We start from the raw sequence: 12,716 nt of genomic DNA, 5'->3' as shown, positions 1-12,716 counted from the left end.
CCAGTCTCTGTATTTAATTCTTTTTAAAAAAACAGAAATCGCCTGCCAAGAAGCTGAGCCATGCCATTAGTAAATCTCTTGGTTGTGTACCCACTAGAGAACCTCCTCACCCTGTATATCCGGAACAGCCAGAGAAGCCCCTTGACCTTGCCCATATAGTGTGAGTATCTGTTTCTCTGCTCTTCATGTACATATCATTCCTTCCGTTCGCCTCTTTTTCTAAATTTGTCCTTTGGGGGATATGTTGGCCAGGGTGGCTCTTCCCTGCCTTTATTTTTTGTGCAGTATATCAGGGGTAGTCAACCTGTGGTCCTCCAGATGTTCATGAACTACAATTCCCATGAGCCCCTGACAGCCATCGCTGGCAGGGGCTCTTGGGAATTGTAGTCCATGAACATCTGGAGGACCACAGGCTGACATGGCTTTGTGTTCTGGAAAGATGGATTAAACAGCCCGGGCCGTAAAAGATGGTGTCACAGGTGAAGACTTCTGGCACAGAGCCTTAGGGGAGGGCGGTATATAAATGAAATGAAATAAAGCAGTGACTGCATCTGCACTTGTTTCTCGCAGGTATTAATTGGGAGCTTGACCCTGCTAGTTGTGTTGTGAATATTCCGCTCCAGGCTAGCTCAGAACTTAATTATGCAATAGATCAAGGGCTGTTGTAGGGGCTATTTGATCTCCTTTGGTCTAGTTCATGGCTAAGGCTTTACCATTAGGACTCCACTTTGTGAAGCACACGGTTTGAAGAGAAAAGAGCTGTTGTTTTTGTACCTTTTTTTACTTCCTGAAGGAGCCTCAGAGTGGATTACAATCGCCTTCCCTTCCTCTGCCTGCAACTGACACACTTTGAGGGAGGTGAGGCTGAGAGAGCTCTGAGAGAACTGGGACTGGCCCGAGATCACCCAGGTGACTACATGTGTAGGAGGAGTGGGGAATCAAACCCGGTTCTGCAGCTGCTCTGAACCACTACACCAAGCAAACTGAAACTATTGTGCTTGTCCAAGGTTACACTGGCTTGGATCCAAAGGTCCAGTTGCCCGAGAATTACAAATCTTCCCTGCTTCCCCCCCTGGCCAGTAATGCCTTCTGATTCTCAGGGGTGTGTGTGTGTGGAGTGATAGCTGTATTGGTCAGTGGGATGCAGTGCAGAGTATTGATGACCTTTGGTGTCTTCACTTTCTGTGTGAAGGATCTGGCAAATTTAAAATACTATTAGGGAAAGTATGATACCAGTTCCTCTGTCATTTATTGTGAAGCCAAATGCTACATACATTTGTTGCTGCTTGCTAGATTTAAATCCGGGAGGGTTTTAGCAAGCACCAAAATGGATAGTGAGGAGACTTTTGGAAGGCCAGCGCCATGAATGAGATGGCAGTGAGCAGGCAATCCAGTCCTCTTCAAAATATGTGTTTTATTCCCCCATCAAGGGCATGGAACTGGAAAGCGTTGGCAATCCTTGAAATGCTGAGCAGGCCCATTAAGCAACAGGATACAATCTCTTGGGATTGGGACAAGAGGACTTGCACCTCATGTTAGTGTGTTTCTTCGCTGTGTCATGAAATATTGCTTAGGGCAGCCTTTGTTGACTGTTGAGAAACCCCTGAAACATTCTTCAGGCTTTGAGAAACCCCAGAATGGGCGCAATTGTGCAGAATATGGTTGGGAAGCATAGTTGTGTACATGCCCACCTGGGGCCCCTCCCTTTCCTACCCCCTTCAGGCCCATTGTTGGCGATTTTGGGAGGGGTGGATGGGTCAACATAACCATATATCATCATATCATCTGATAAATGTTTAACAAAATTTAAAATATATATTAAAAATTAATTAACTCTCATCTGTTTGGGGAACCCTTTCAGGGCCATCAAGAAACCCCAGGGTTTCATAAAACCCTGGTTGAGAAGGCTATTATTATGCTATTATGGCAACAATTAAGCCTCTGGTAGGTTACAGGTGCTTCCAAAGTATGCTTGTAGAGTCTTTTGCTCAGCAGAGCTTCAGGGATATCACTCATGGGAACGTGTACACATGTGGCTCTGTTTTGCTTCCCATATTTCAAGCCTGTAAAGAGAACAATCATGAAGCTAGGGGATAACTAATGCTTTGGGCAAAACGATCTCTAGTAGCGAGCCTGTGACAGAAATCTGCCAATGACCCTGGAGACTTTCGGCTGCCAGAAACTAACTTTGAATGCTTTGTTGCTGGTCTAACAGCCTAAGAGGATATGCCCCAGTGCTTTGTCGGCAAAACTGTTCTGAAGCCTTGCTTCAGTTGAGGTAGCCTTAATTGCTCTAATGTGGCACATCTTCCCTCCTCGAGCAAATAAATGGGTCACCATTCAATGTGTCTTCAAAAGAGGATTACTTTGGCAAAGTAATGCTTCTGTCATTATAACACGGCTATGTGTGGCCTTGATAGTAGGACGCAATGAAGTAGTAGGGTTTGAGGTCCAAAGACAAGGCCAGAAGGGAAGTACATGAAAGCTAACATAATGGTATAGCACGGGTTGTGAGTAGTAGCCCTGAAGGGGTCTTTGAGTGGCTCCAGTCCATCTTCAGAAATTCTGATGACTGAGATTTAGCTTTGTCCCACCAGAGGCTGCCACTGAATGTGAGTACGTCTAACCTGAAGTGGTATCATTGGTGGGCTGGTGTTGGGGCACATATCTTGTGTCCTGCCTAATCTTCTCCTCCCTCTGCCTCAGAGTCAGGGAAGGAGAGCGTGTTGTTTTTGTCTCAGTCTTCTTGTTGTCCATCTCCTCAGAAGACAGGGAGCATGTGCTGGCTGGTTACAGGGGCGAGACAATGACAGGAGGACTGGGTTTGGCCCATAGCCTGTTGCTTGTTAGCTAATCCACGTAGCTGCTGTTAAGAGGGCCAGGACTACTTATTCAAATGTCAAGTTACAAAAAGCCACTCCAGATAAGGATTTCCTCATTTATAGAACCATAGAATCATAGAGTTGGAAGGGGCCATACAGGCCATCTAGTCCAGTCCCCTGCTCAACGCAGGATCAGCCCAAAGCATCCTAAAGCATCCAAGAAAAGTGTGTATCCAACCTTTGCTTGAAGACTGCCAGTGAAGTGGAATCTTACCAAAAGTGGAAACGGCTGTTTTAAATTTTTGTGTGTGTGTTATAGAATCACTTGCAATGTGATGACATGAAAAACAAGAGGCTGTTTTCCAAAATAATTTCCGTTGCAGAAAGGGGTTTGTCAGGGCTGTGTCAAGGCTCCATTTGTGGGGGGATCTTTCTGCCAGTTTCAAATCGCCACACTACATTCACCTGCCTTACCAAATGTCAGTATCTAGGCACATCCATATGCTGATGAGACTCTGTTACTCTCTTGCAATCCAGTTGGTTTCCAGCACCTTTTAGAAGCTTTTCTCCAGTATTGTAAATAGGAGAATTTGAACCTTAATAATAGTAAGTTCCAATTTATAGTTTTTACTAAACAATTGCAACCTTCTATATGTAACTAAGAGCCTCTTGTGGAGCAGGATGGTAAGGCAACTGAAATGCAGTCTGAAGCTCTGCCCATGAGGCTCAGAGTTGGATCCCAGCAGCTGGCTCAAGGTTGACTCAGCTTTCCATCCTTCTGAGGTTGGTAAAATGAGTACCCAGCTTGCTGCTGGGGGGTAAACGGTAATGACCGGGGAAGGCACTGGCAAACCACCCCGTATTGAGTCTGCCATGAAAATGCTAGAGGGCGTCACCCCAAGAGTCAGACATGACTCAGTGCTTGCACAGGGGATACCTTTACCTTTATATGTAACTGGGAAATAAAGAGACAAAAATTAGAGCAAACCAAATCATTTTGATAGAGCAAACCAAATCATGTCTGACCTTGGGCATACTTTTTCAGTACGATTTGTCATGGAAACAATGTATTGAAGGGCAAAAGATTGCCACTGATGCATATAAGCAATTCTTAGAGGTTTTGTGGGGGGTTTTTTGCTAAAGGAGGCCAGTGTGTACCAGTGGCACTTACAGCAAATACCTCTATGGTTGGAGCTCAGTTGTTGTATGGAGCTCCAATCTGGATTTCTGATTGTCTTGATCAGTTAGGATATTATTTCTGCCAGATTCTTCTGAAGAATCCCAGGGACTCCAGGCTGTGTGGCAGGACCAGTACTGAGAACTGAACTTGATATGAGCTCCTTAGAGGCAAGAGCTTGGTCATCTGAGAGCCAGTTTGGTGTAGTGGTTAGGAGTACGTACTTCTAATCTGGTGAGCTGGGTTCGATTCTGCACTCCCCCACATGCAGCCAGCTGGGTGACCTTGGGCTTGCCACGGCACTGATAAAACTGTTCTGACCAAGCAGTGATATCAGGGCTCTTTCAGCCTCACCCACCTCACAGGGTGTCTGTTGTGGGGAGAGGAAAGGGAAGGCAACTGTAAGCCACTTTGAGCCTCCTTCGGGTAGAGAAAAGCGGCATATAAGAACCGTTCTTCTTCTACATTTTGGTTCAAGTTGATTTTTGCATCCCCAGGTACAGGTGGGCTTTGAGAATGGATGCTTGTAAAAATCTTGGCAGAAATTTGTTAAACTCTTATCTGGAGTGTCTGGGGATTGATATTGACAGTTTGCTTTCTGTGAGGAAACTGATTCTGAGACATCTCTATGCCTTAGATGAGATGAATGTTGGAACACAGGCTCATAAAGTATATTCTCCTTTTTATTTGGGACTGCCATATTCAAAATCTTATCCAGCCTATTTAGATTATGTGACAAATATAGAAGAGCCTTTATGATGGCTTGTTTAAACTCTGTTCCAATGGCAGAACTGCATGGATATTATGGAAGGATCCCACTGGCTGAAAGATTTTGTAGTTGTGAGTTAGAATGCAGACTCTTTGCTTCATTGTTTATTGGCCTGCCCAAAATTTTATGAATTCAGAGCAATGCTTCTCTCTCCCTTGATAAAGGATGTGACTTGCCTCCCACTCCATTGAAAGCTGCAAATCGTTTGGGAAGGAAGGGTCTGTAAAATTACTATGGCTGTTACAAAAATTTACTTTCATATAATTAAACTTAATGGATAGCCATCCTTGGTTGGCATGAGGCCAGACCCTTGGACCAGGCTGTCTGTCTTTGTAGTCTAGGGACTGCATCATTGCTGTAGCTGTATTGGTATGTGTACTGGTATTTAGTATTGTTATTGTGTCTTTTGAAGTCCAAGATCAGTTATTGTATTATGGTTATACCTGTATTACCAATTAAATTGTATTTGGTAACAACACTACTTGTAAGTAATCAATACTTCCGTCAGTGGTGTTTACATAAATAAGTAATAAATAAATACATTTTATATTCATTTTAATGGGTTTTATGGGGTTTTGTTGTATTTGGGGCTTTTCTTGTGTAACTCGTCACAAGCCGGCTTGCCAAGAATGGCAGGGAATAAGTCTAATAAATAAGTAAATAAATAAATACAAATACAAGAGGCTAACTTTTGTCAAAATCAAATCTCATAATATCTTTGCAGAGTTTTCTTTAAGAATATTTCAGGAGGACAGCCATGTTGGTGTGCAGTAAAACAGCTAGATTAGAGTACCTTCGTGCCTTAGAGACCACCAAGAGTATTGGAGTATGAGCTTTTGAGAGTTAAAGCATCCTTAGGCCAAGGGATTGATGAAGAGAGCTTTGGCTCTCATTAGCTTATATCCCCCAAATCTTCTTGGTCTCCTCTTAGGGGTAGGTGAGGCTTCAGCAACAACTGTGATTGACTTGTCACACTCTGTCCAGATCCCTTATTCCTTCCTGTGTATCTGGCCTCAAAACCGCTCTTAACAAAATTGCCTAATCTTGCAAAAGCTCTATTGCGTATCTAAACCATCTGCATGTTTTGCAGATGAGCAGACTGGAGCACAGAATTGGAGACTGCCCTGGGACTTTAGTCATATCAACACTAGCTCTTGTCTTTACTATAAAATTAGGGTATAAAAATTAGCAAATAAACATCATATATTTTTGTCCTTGGATAACTGTTATCCTTAATGGAACAGATGAAACTATGCCAGTGAGATCGTATGGTCATGTTAATTGCTGCATTTCCCCTAAGCAATTTGCTTTTTAAAATTTGGGATAAAGGAGTGTAGAATGTCAGCATTGTGGTATTGTACTTGCTGCAACGGATATTCAATTTGGGGGTTATCTGGCTGACTTCCTTTGCTTAACACTCAGCCTCTCCATACTGACTAAGGAAATATTTGTGTAAGGGCTTAAATCAGGAGCTGCCAGCCATATCTGGCTTTCTGAATTTGGAATGGAAAGCAAATATATTTGGGCTTTGTTTTGCACTATATGTTTTCTCATGTCACCATTCGTATCTGAAGCGACACCTGCTTTCTATTCTGTAAAAGTAGTTATATATATATATATATATATATATATATATATATATATATATATATATATATATATATATATATATATATATATATATATATATATATATATATATATATATATATATATATATATATATATATATATATATTTGAATGTTGTGACTGAGAAGAAAGTACAAGAGCAGAGGCCCTGAGCCTTGTTCTGATACATCTGAACTATCCCAAGAATAATTCTGCCATACTTATATGTGCTGTATGAACACCCAGCTTTGTGACTACGGTGCATTGTAGTGGTCTAGTTCCTAGCCTAGGTACAAGTGAGGCCTGGAGGTGGGGGTTGGAGCTAAATTAAGAGGCATTTAAGAGAGGCTTCAGTACCAGGCTGGGCAGGAGAAAGAGGAGGTGCTCACCTTAGCTAAACGTCCCTGGGTTGAAGACAGGTACGAATGCTTTAACCCTTGCTCCTATCCCCTTCTCCTTGGCTCTGAGGCCTAGTGGAGTCCCAAAGGGAGTGGGGTGTGACGTGAGCAGAGGGAACAGGGAAGGACCGTCATATTCTCTAGAGCTTTGGTTACTTGATAATGTTGAGGAAATGCATTATTGGTTTAGTGATTTAGTTTGGGATGCTACAACTGCCGCTAGTTTAGCTTTTGTTGGCTGCCAAAGGAAAAGGTGAACCTAGTAAACAGGAGTAGACAGTCCTAAAAATAGTTTATCATGATAAAGCTGACCAATTTATTTAAAAAAGAGGCTCTGGACAGGTGAAACCTATGGAGTTTAATATTGTACGGAGAACGAATTTTTGTCATAAGGGCCACAAAATAAATATTTTAAGAGCTGCAATTTATATTTGCTGCGTTGGAAAATGCCATCAAGGCCCAGCGGACTCATGGTGACAGCGTAGGACTTTCCAAGTCAAGAGGTGGTTTGTCTTTGCCTCCCTCTGCGTAGCAACCCTGGATTTTCTTGGGGGTCTCCTATGTAGGCCCTCCCTGCCTTATGAGAACTGACAAGACCGGGGTACCCTGAGCCATCCCAGTCAAGGTGTTTATACTTGAGTGGGAGATGAATATTCTAAATTCATCAGAAAGTGATATAATATTATCTGGATGGCTATTTTTCCTTTGTAAAGCACCCCGGGACTCACTTAATTGCCGTAGAGAAGAGGCCTCAAAGAGCAGGTTGTTAAAACCCTTCCCACTGGGAAAAGCAGTGCACCAAAGAAGGGTTAAGCACCTTCTTTCCTCTGCAGCATCTCCATCACAAATCGGCCTCCTTCCAATTTAGCAGGTTTTCTTACATTCCTGAATTAATGTTCCATTTCCCTAAATAATTTCCCTCCTTTTATTTAAAGTTATTTGTTTTGCCATGGGCAAATTGAAATGTCGGTGCTTACCATTTTTCGGTCCGTTGGTTTTGTTACAACTTAGAACCTGGATCTATAACTATGCAGGGAGGAGGGTGGGGGTGGAAAGCAGCCCTACCAAGGAAAAGTATGTTGACATTGCCCTGGGTGTGTTCCTTTTCCTACACAGGCGTTTCTGCTTCAGTAGACATAGATGCTGTTGAATGGTGGCGACTCCTTTTTGACAGACTCTGCACGGTCTCCACCCCCAAGCCAGCCAGCCAGTTGGCTGAACTGCATGGGCACACTGAGGCCTTTCAGCATAAGGGGAAGAAAATGGCTTTCTGACTTTAAAATTACGGCTGAAGCATAATTACTGCTCATTAGACTTTGGGTCAATGTCGCATAAGTTATTAAATTGCAGACCTTTGCCGGCATTTGCTTGTGAAGTATTGCAGTAGTATCCCGATTGCCTCTTAACTAGAAAATGGCATAACACTAATTCTGGAAGAAAATAAACATAAAGGCACTCAAAGCCCATTTTGCTCCCACCCCCAAACAGAATGATTCCCTGATTTGCTGTGGTTCAAGAGTTACAAGGGGTTGCTGTTTTGCAGCAGCAATCTGGGGAAGTAATTAGTGCTCCAAAGCAACAGCCAGTTTGGGGTAGTGGTTAGGAATGCGGACTTCTAATCTGGTGAGCTGGGTTCGATTCTGCACTCCTCACATGCAGCCAGCTGGGTGACCTTGGGCTCGCCACAGCACTGATAAAACTGTTCTGACTGAGCAGTGACATCAGGGCTCTCTCAGCCTCACCCACCCCACAGGGTGTCTGTTGTGGGGAGAGGAAAGGGAAGGCAACTGTAAGCCGCTTTGAGCCTCCTTCGGGTAGGGAAAAGCAGCATATAAGAACCAACACTTCCTTTTCTTCTGAGCAGCTCTTCATGGTGTCTGATGGCTCCTGGCCTTTGTCACTCCCTGAAAAATATCTTGGTGTAATGGTGACCAAGCCAGCCAGCCAAACTGTGACAGATGGCGGAAAGTTGAACTCAGAGCATCATGTGGGAGCACTGCTATGTAAGCACAGCCTGCCTGCGCACCAGTCTATGTCTGCCAAGAAAGAAAATGGCATCCCGCTTGCATGGGAAGGGGAGGCCAGGTTTCTGGTGCCTGTGGCGCGAGCAAAGGGGACAGGGTGTGTGTGCGTGAGCGAGGAACTAGTTCAGCTTCATGCCATCTGTTTGGGCTAAGCTGGTCTTGCTTACTTCTTACAGTTTGTCAACATGCAAAGAACAAACAGGAGCCTTTTAGCATCTTAATGACAACACATTTTTTATTCCAGTGAAAGCTTTTGTGGTCTAGAGCCCCCACCCTCCCTATGCAAGGGCAATTCACTCAGTGTTTCCGGCTGCATCCAAAAGAGCTAGAGATGTATGAGAGAGAAAAAGTGGGGATGCCGGCTTCATGGGCAGCTTATAGACAGTGCCCATTTTGTTTGTTGTTCCAGAAATGGAGTCCTCTGGAGTCAAGGAGGACTCCCCTTTTCCCCATTTACAGGCGCCTGGGATGACTTTTTCCCTTTCCTGGCAGGAATCTTGAATGCTGCAATAAGAGGCAGGATTTTGAGTGGTGTGGTCTTTGAAAGGGTTTGCTGGATGGCTTGTGCTCCTTCATAAGGGGGCTGGTAAAACGATTTTTCAAAGATTTTTCCCCTGGGCCCCTTCCCTTTGTTTTCCTCTAAGATGAAGTTTGATTGGCATCCCTGAATGTGGGAGAGTTCTGTGTTCTTCACCACACATACTGAATCCTTGTGACACAATGCAATCAGGATTTCATGTCTTGAGAGACAGGTGAGGAGGGCTTTAGCTACACAAGTGAGCTTGATGTTCAGCCAAGCTGTAAAATGCCTGTAGCTCTAGCCAGGAGTGATCGACAGGGGTGTGTTGTTGTTGTTGGGGGGGGGGGGGGTCCAGCTCTCCCTGAGATCATGAATGTACAAGTGGTAAATGCAAAACCTTATGGGTAATCAGCAGTACATTTTGCCTTTGAATCTTTTTAATTTGTTTATAAATAGAAGGAAGAGCACAGGGTAAAAGTGGGATGAGCTGAGCTAAGGTGTCTTTAAAAGATGCAGCCGCTGCAGTTTTTTTTTGGCTTCCTGGCTGAGGGGCTAGTAACTGTGACATTCTCTAGGCTAAATCTGTTCTCCAGCCAAGATCAAAATAAGGGATTTAATTTGATCCCTCCATTCAGGATTGTATGGAAATGTGCTCAGGAGATGGTAGTGGGAAGGGAAGAAGGGTCCTGTCTCCTGTTGGCCCCTCTCCCAAAAACTTTTCCCTGAGTCATTTTCAGAGAAAGATAGTGACTGAGCTAAATATTTGATATTTCCTTTTGCTCCCTCTCCAAATTTCACAAAATCAGCCTGAGATGGACTGTTGTGGTGGATGGGAGTGGCAGTTTTAGGTTAATGTTACATAAACCTACAGATTTTATTTGCTATATATATTTAGATCCTGCTTGTTCAATAATTGTCTCCCAAAGAACTTTAGGGGCAGCTCCCATCCTTAGGTTTAAAAAGCCAGGCAGTGGAGGGAACATTGCTTTGACAGCTAGAACTTACATGCAGTTCGGCTGTCTGATATTCTCTCACTGGTTTACATGGAAGTAACAGAACTCAGCTTGACAACTAATTTGTCACCTTAAGGTCCATGAGCAGACTCAATTCAGTGTCTTCATAGTAGATGCTTCCTACGTCCCCGTCCCCCCCCACACACACACATTTCAGAGGGAATGAGCCTTGCTAGCCCGCTACAGTCAGGAGAGTAGGATATCTCATGGCAACTCAAAGGAGAAGAGATCTATTACAACAAAAGCACCAGGTGTCTCTGCCCAACATGTGCAAGTTCAGAATCTGACTTGCAAGGTACGGCTTGGCCGTTCTTGGTACAAGGCCCTATGTTAGATTTAAAATCTTCCATTACTATATTTTGAAGAAACACTTGAGCAAAACTAATCATGCCATTTTTCAGAAGTGAAATGAATAGGAGCAGTTGGGACAAATACACTTATTTAATGGCGTAAAGTCAATAACATCATGCAGGGAGCTGTCCCTCAGCTATTAAGGGAATGTGCTCATTTCAGCACGGTCATGAGGGAACTTAAAAATCTGTCTTGTGCTGTTTTGCTCTCCTAAGGGGCAGTTATGGTAGACAGCGTTATTATTTTTCTCCCTTTATTCTTAAAAGCTGCGAGGAATTCTAGACTCTGTTGCCAATATGCAGGCGCATGTTGGCTCAGTGGTTCAGTACCAAGGGAAATAGTGTGAGAGACAAAGTGAGGGAAGGTTTTTACCTACCCTCAGATGACCTTGTGCGTATGGAAGTGATTGTTCCACTCTGTAGAATATTCCCCAAGGAATTCCCTTTGCAAGCTTATAAAAATGATCCTTTCTCTTGACGAGTTTGGGGGATGTGTTTAGTTTTTTGCAGTGTTGCTGTTTATAAAATGGAGATGCTCAATAAACCAGACAGAGCAGCCCAAAACAGATTTGTCAGCTTTCCAATCCCATTCTTCCTCTAGAGCAGGGGTAGTCAACCTGTGGTCCTCCAGATGTTCATGGACTACAATTCCCATGAGCCCCCTGCCAGCGAACGCCCCGACATCACATCTCATGTCTTGGAGTTGAGTGACAGTGCTGATAAAGAATCAGATCTTGAGTCTGAGAGTTGGTTGATTCCATCCCCCAGTGACACTGTCAGAGTCATCAGCATCACCTACTGAAGACCTTAGAGTTTACTCTGAGTAAACTACTGGAATGGCCAAGGCTTTGAATCTACAGTATCCATCAACAGAGCCTAAATCTACTCATCCCATTATGAAAGTTCTCTCGAATCCACAGTCCAGTCCGGTAGCTCTTCCCTTTATATAAGGGGTGCAAGATGCAGCTTTAGGAGTTTGATCCAATCGAACTTTGACACCAACTCCAGCTAGAAAATTAGAAAATCTTTTTAGAGTTAAATGAGAGCGTTGGTCTTACCTTTTGAAGCACCCAGGGCAAACTTCATTATCTCTAGCTGTATGAGGAAAGGTTGGGGGAGCTTGGTCTGTTTAGACTGGAGAGGAGATGACTGAGAGGGGATATGATAAACATCTTCAAGTATTTAAAAGGCTGCCATAGAGAGGGTGGAGCAGAGTTGTTCTCTCTTACCCCAGAAGGACGTACCAGAACCAGTGGGATGAAATTAATTCAAAAGAAATTCCCTCTAAACATCCGGAAGAAATTCCTGACAGAGCGGTTTCTCAGTGGAACAGGCTTCATCGGGAGGTGGTGGGTTCTCCATCTTTGGACATTTTAAAACAGAGGCTAGGTAGTGATCTGATGGAGAGGTGTGGAGCCCCTTGTAATGTATGCTATGTTTAAGAGCAGGGGTAGTCAACCTGTGGTCCTCCAGATGTTCACGGACTACATTTCCCATGTGCCCCTGCCAGCGTTTCCTATTTTTTGGCTATGTTAATCTATAAACCTTTAAACCCTATGACTGTTTCTGATTTGTCTCAAGAACCAGATTGGTGTAGTGATTATGAGTGACAGCTTCTAATCTGGCGAGCTTGGTTTGACTCCCTGCTCCTCCACATTCAGCCAGCTGGCTGACCTTGGGTTAGTCACAGTCCTGTTAGAATTGTTCTCACAGAGCAGCTCTCAGCCACACCTACCTCACAGAGGAGAGGAAGGCAAGGCAATGGTAAGCTGCTTTGAGACACCTTTGGGTAGTGAAAAGCGGGGTATAAAAAATAACCTTTCTTATAAAGCAGCCTTTTTGGTGGGTATAACTTCTGCAAGATGATTGGGGAACTTGTACCCCCAGTTCCTACAGTTTCACCAGGATAGGGTAATTCTGAAACTTGCCTTTGACTTCTTACCTAAAGTAGTCTCAAGATTTCATCTAGGTACATCAGTGTTCTTACCAACCTTCTTTCCCTTCTGAGGTCCAGAAAAGACACTACACATTAG

At 43.8% G+C, this 12,716-nt stretch overlaps 1 protein-coding gene across 13 annotated transcripts in view; it reads left to right on the top strand.

Annotated features, from left to right (window-relative positions):
- DTNB (dystrobrevin beta) overlaps positions 1 to 12,716 on the top strand; it is a 167,743-nt gene that overhangs the window by 49,922 nt on the left and 105,105 nt on the right. For 8 of the 13 annotated variants that reach the window (XM_077330649.1, XM_077330631.1, XM_077330664.1 and 5 more), the window contains one exon: positions 36 to 160. The exons of 3 other annotated variants lie outside the window; for them this stretch is intronic. In XM_077330649.1, the coding sequence (XP_077186764.1) occupies positions 36 to 160 (125 nt within the window). The remainder of the gene's footprint in view (positions 1 to 35; positions 161 to 12,716) is intronic. 2 more of the 13 variants (XR_013229726.1, XR_013229725.1) reach the window with 1 other exon arrangement.

The sequence above is a fragment of the Paroedura picta genome, chromosome 1, assembly GCF_049243985.1.
Source record: "Paroedura picta isolate Pp20150507F chromosome 1, Ppicta_v3.0, whole genome shotgun sequence".
NCBI classification, from domain to species: domain Eukaryota; kingdom Metazoa; phylum Chordata; class Lepidosauria; order Squamata; family Gekkonidae; genus Paroedura; species Paroedura picta.
The sequence above is the reverse complement of the archived record's forward strand: the minus strand, read 5'-3'. Positions and strand labels throughout refer to the sequence as shown.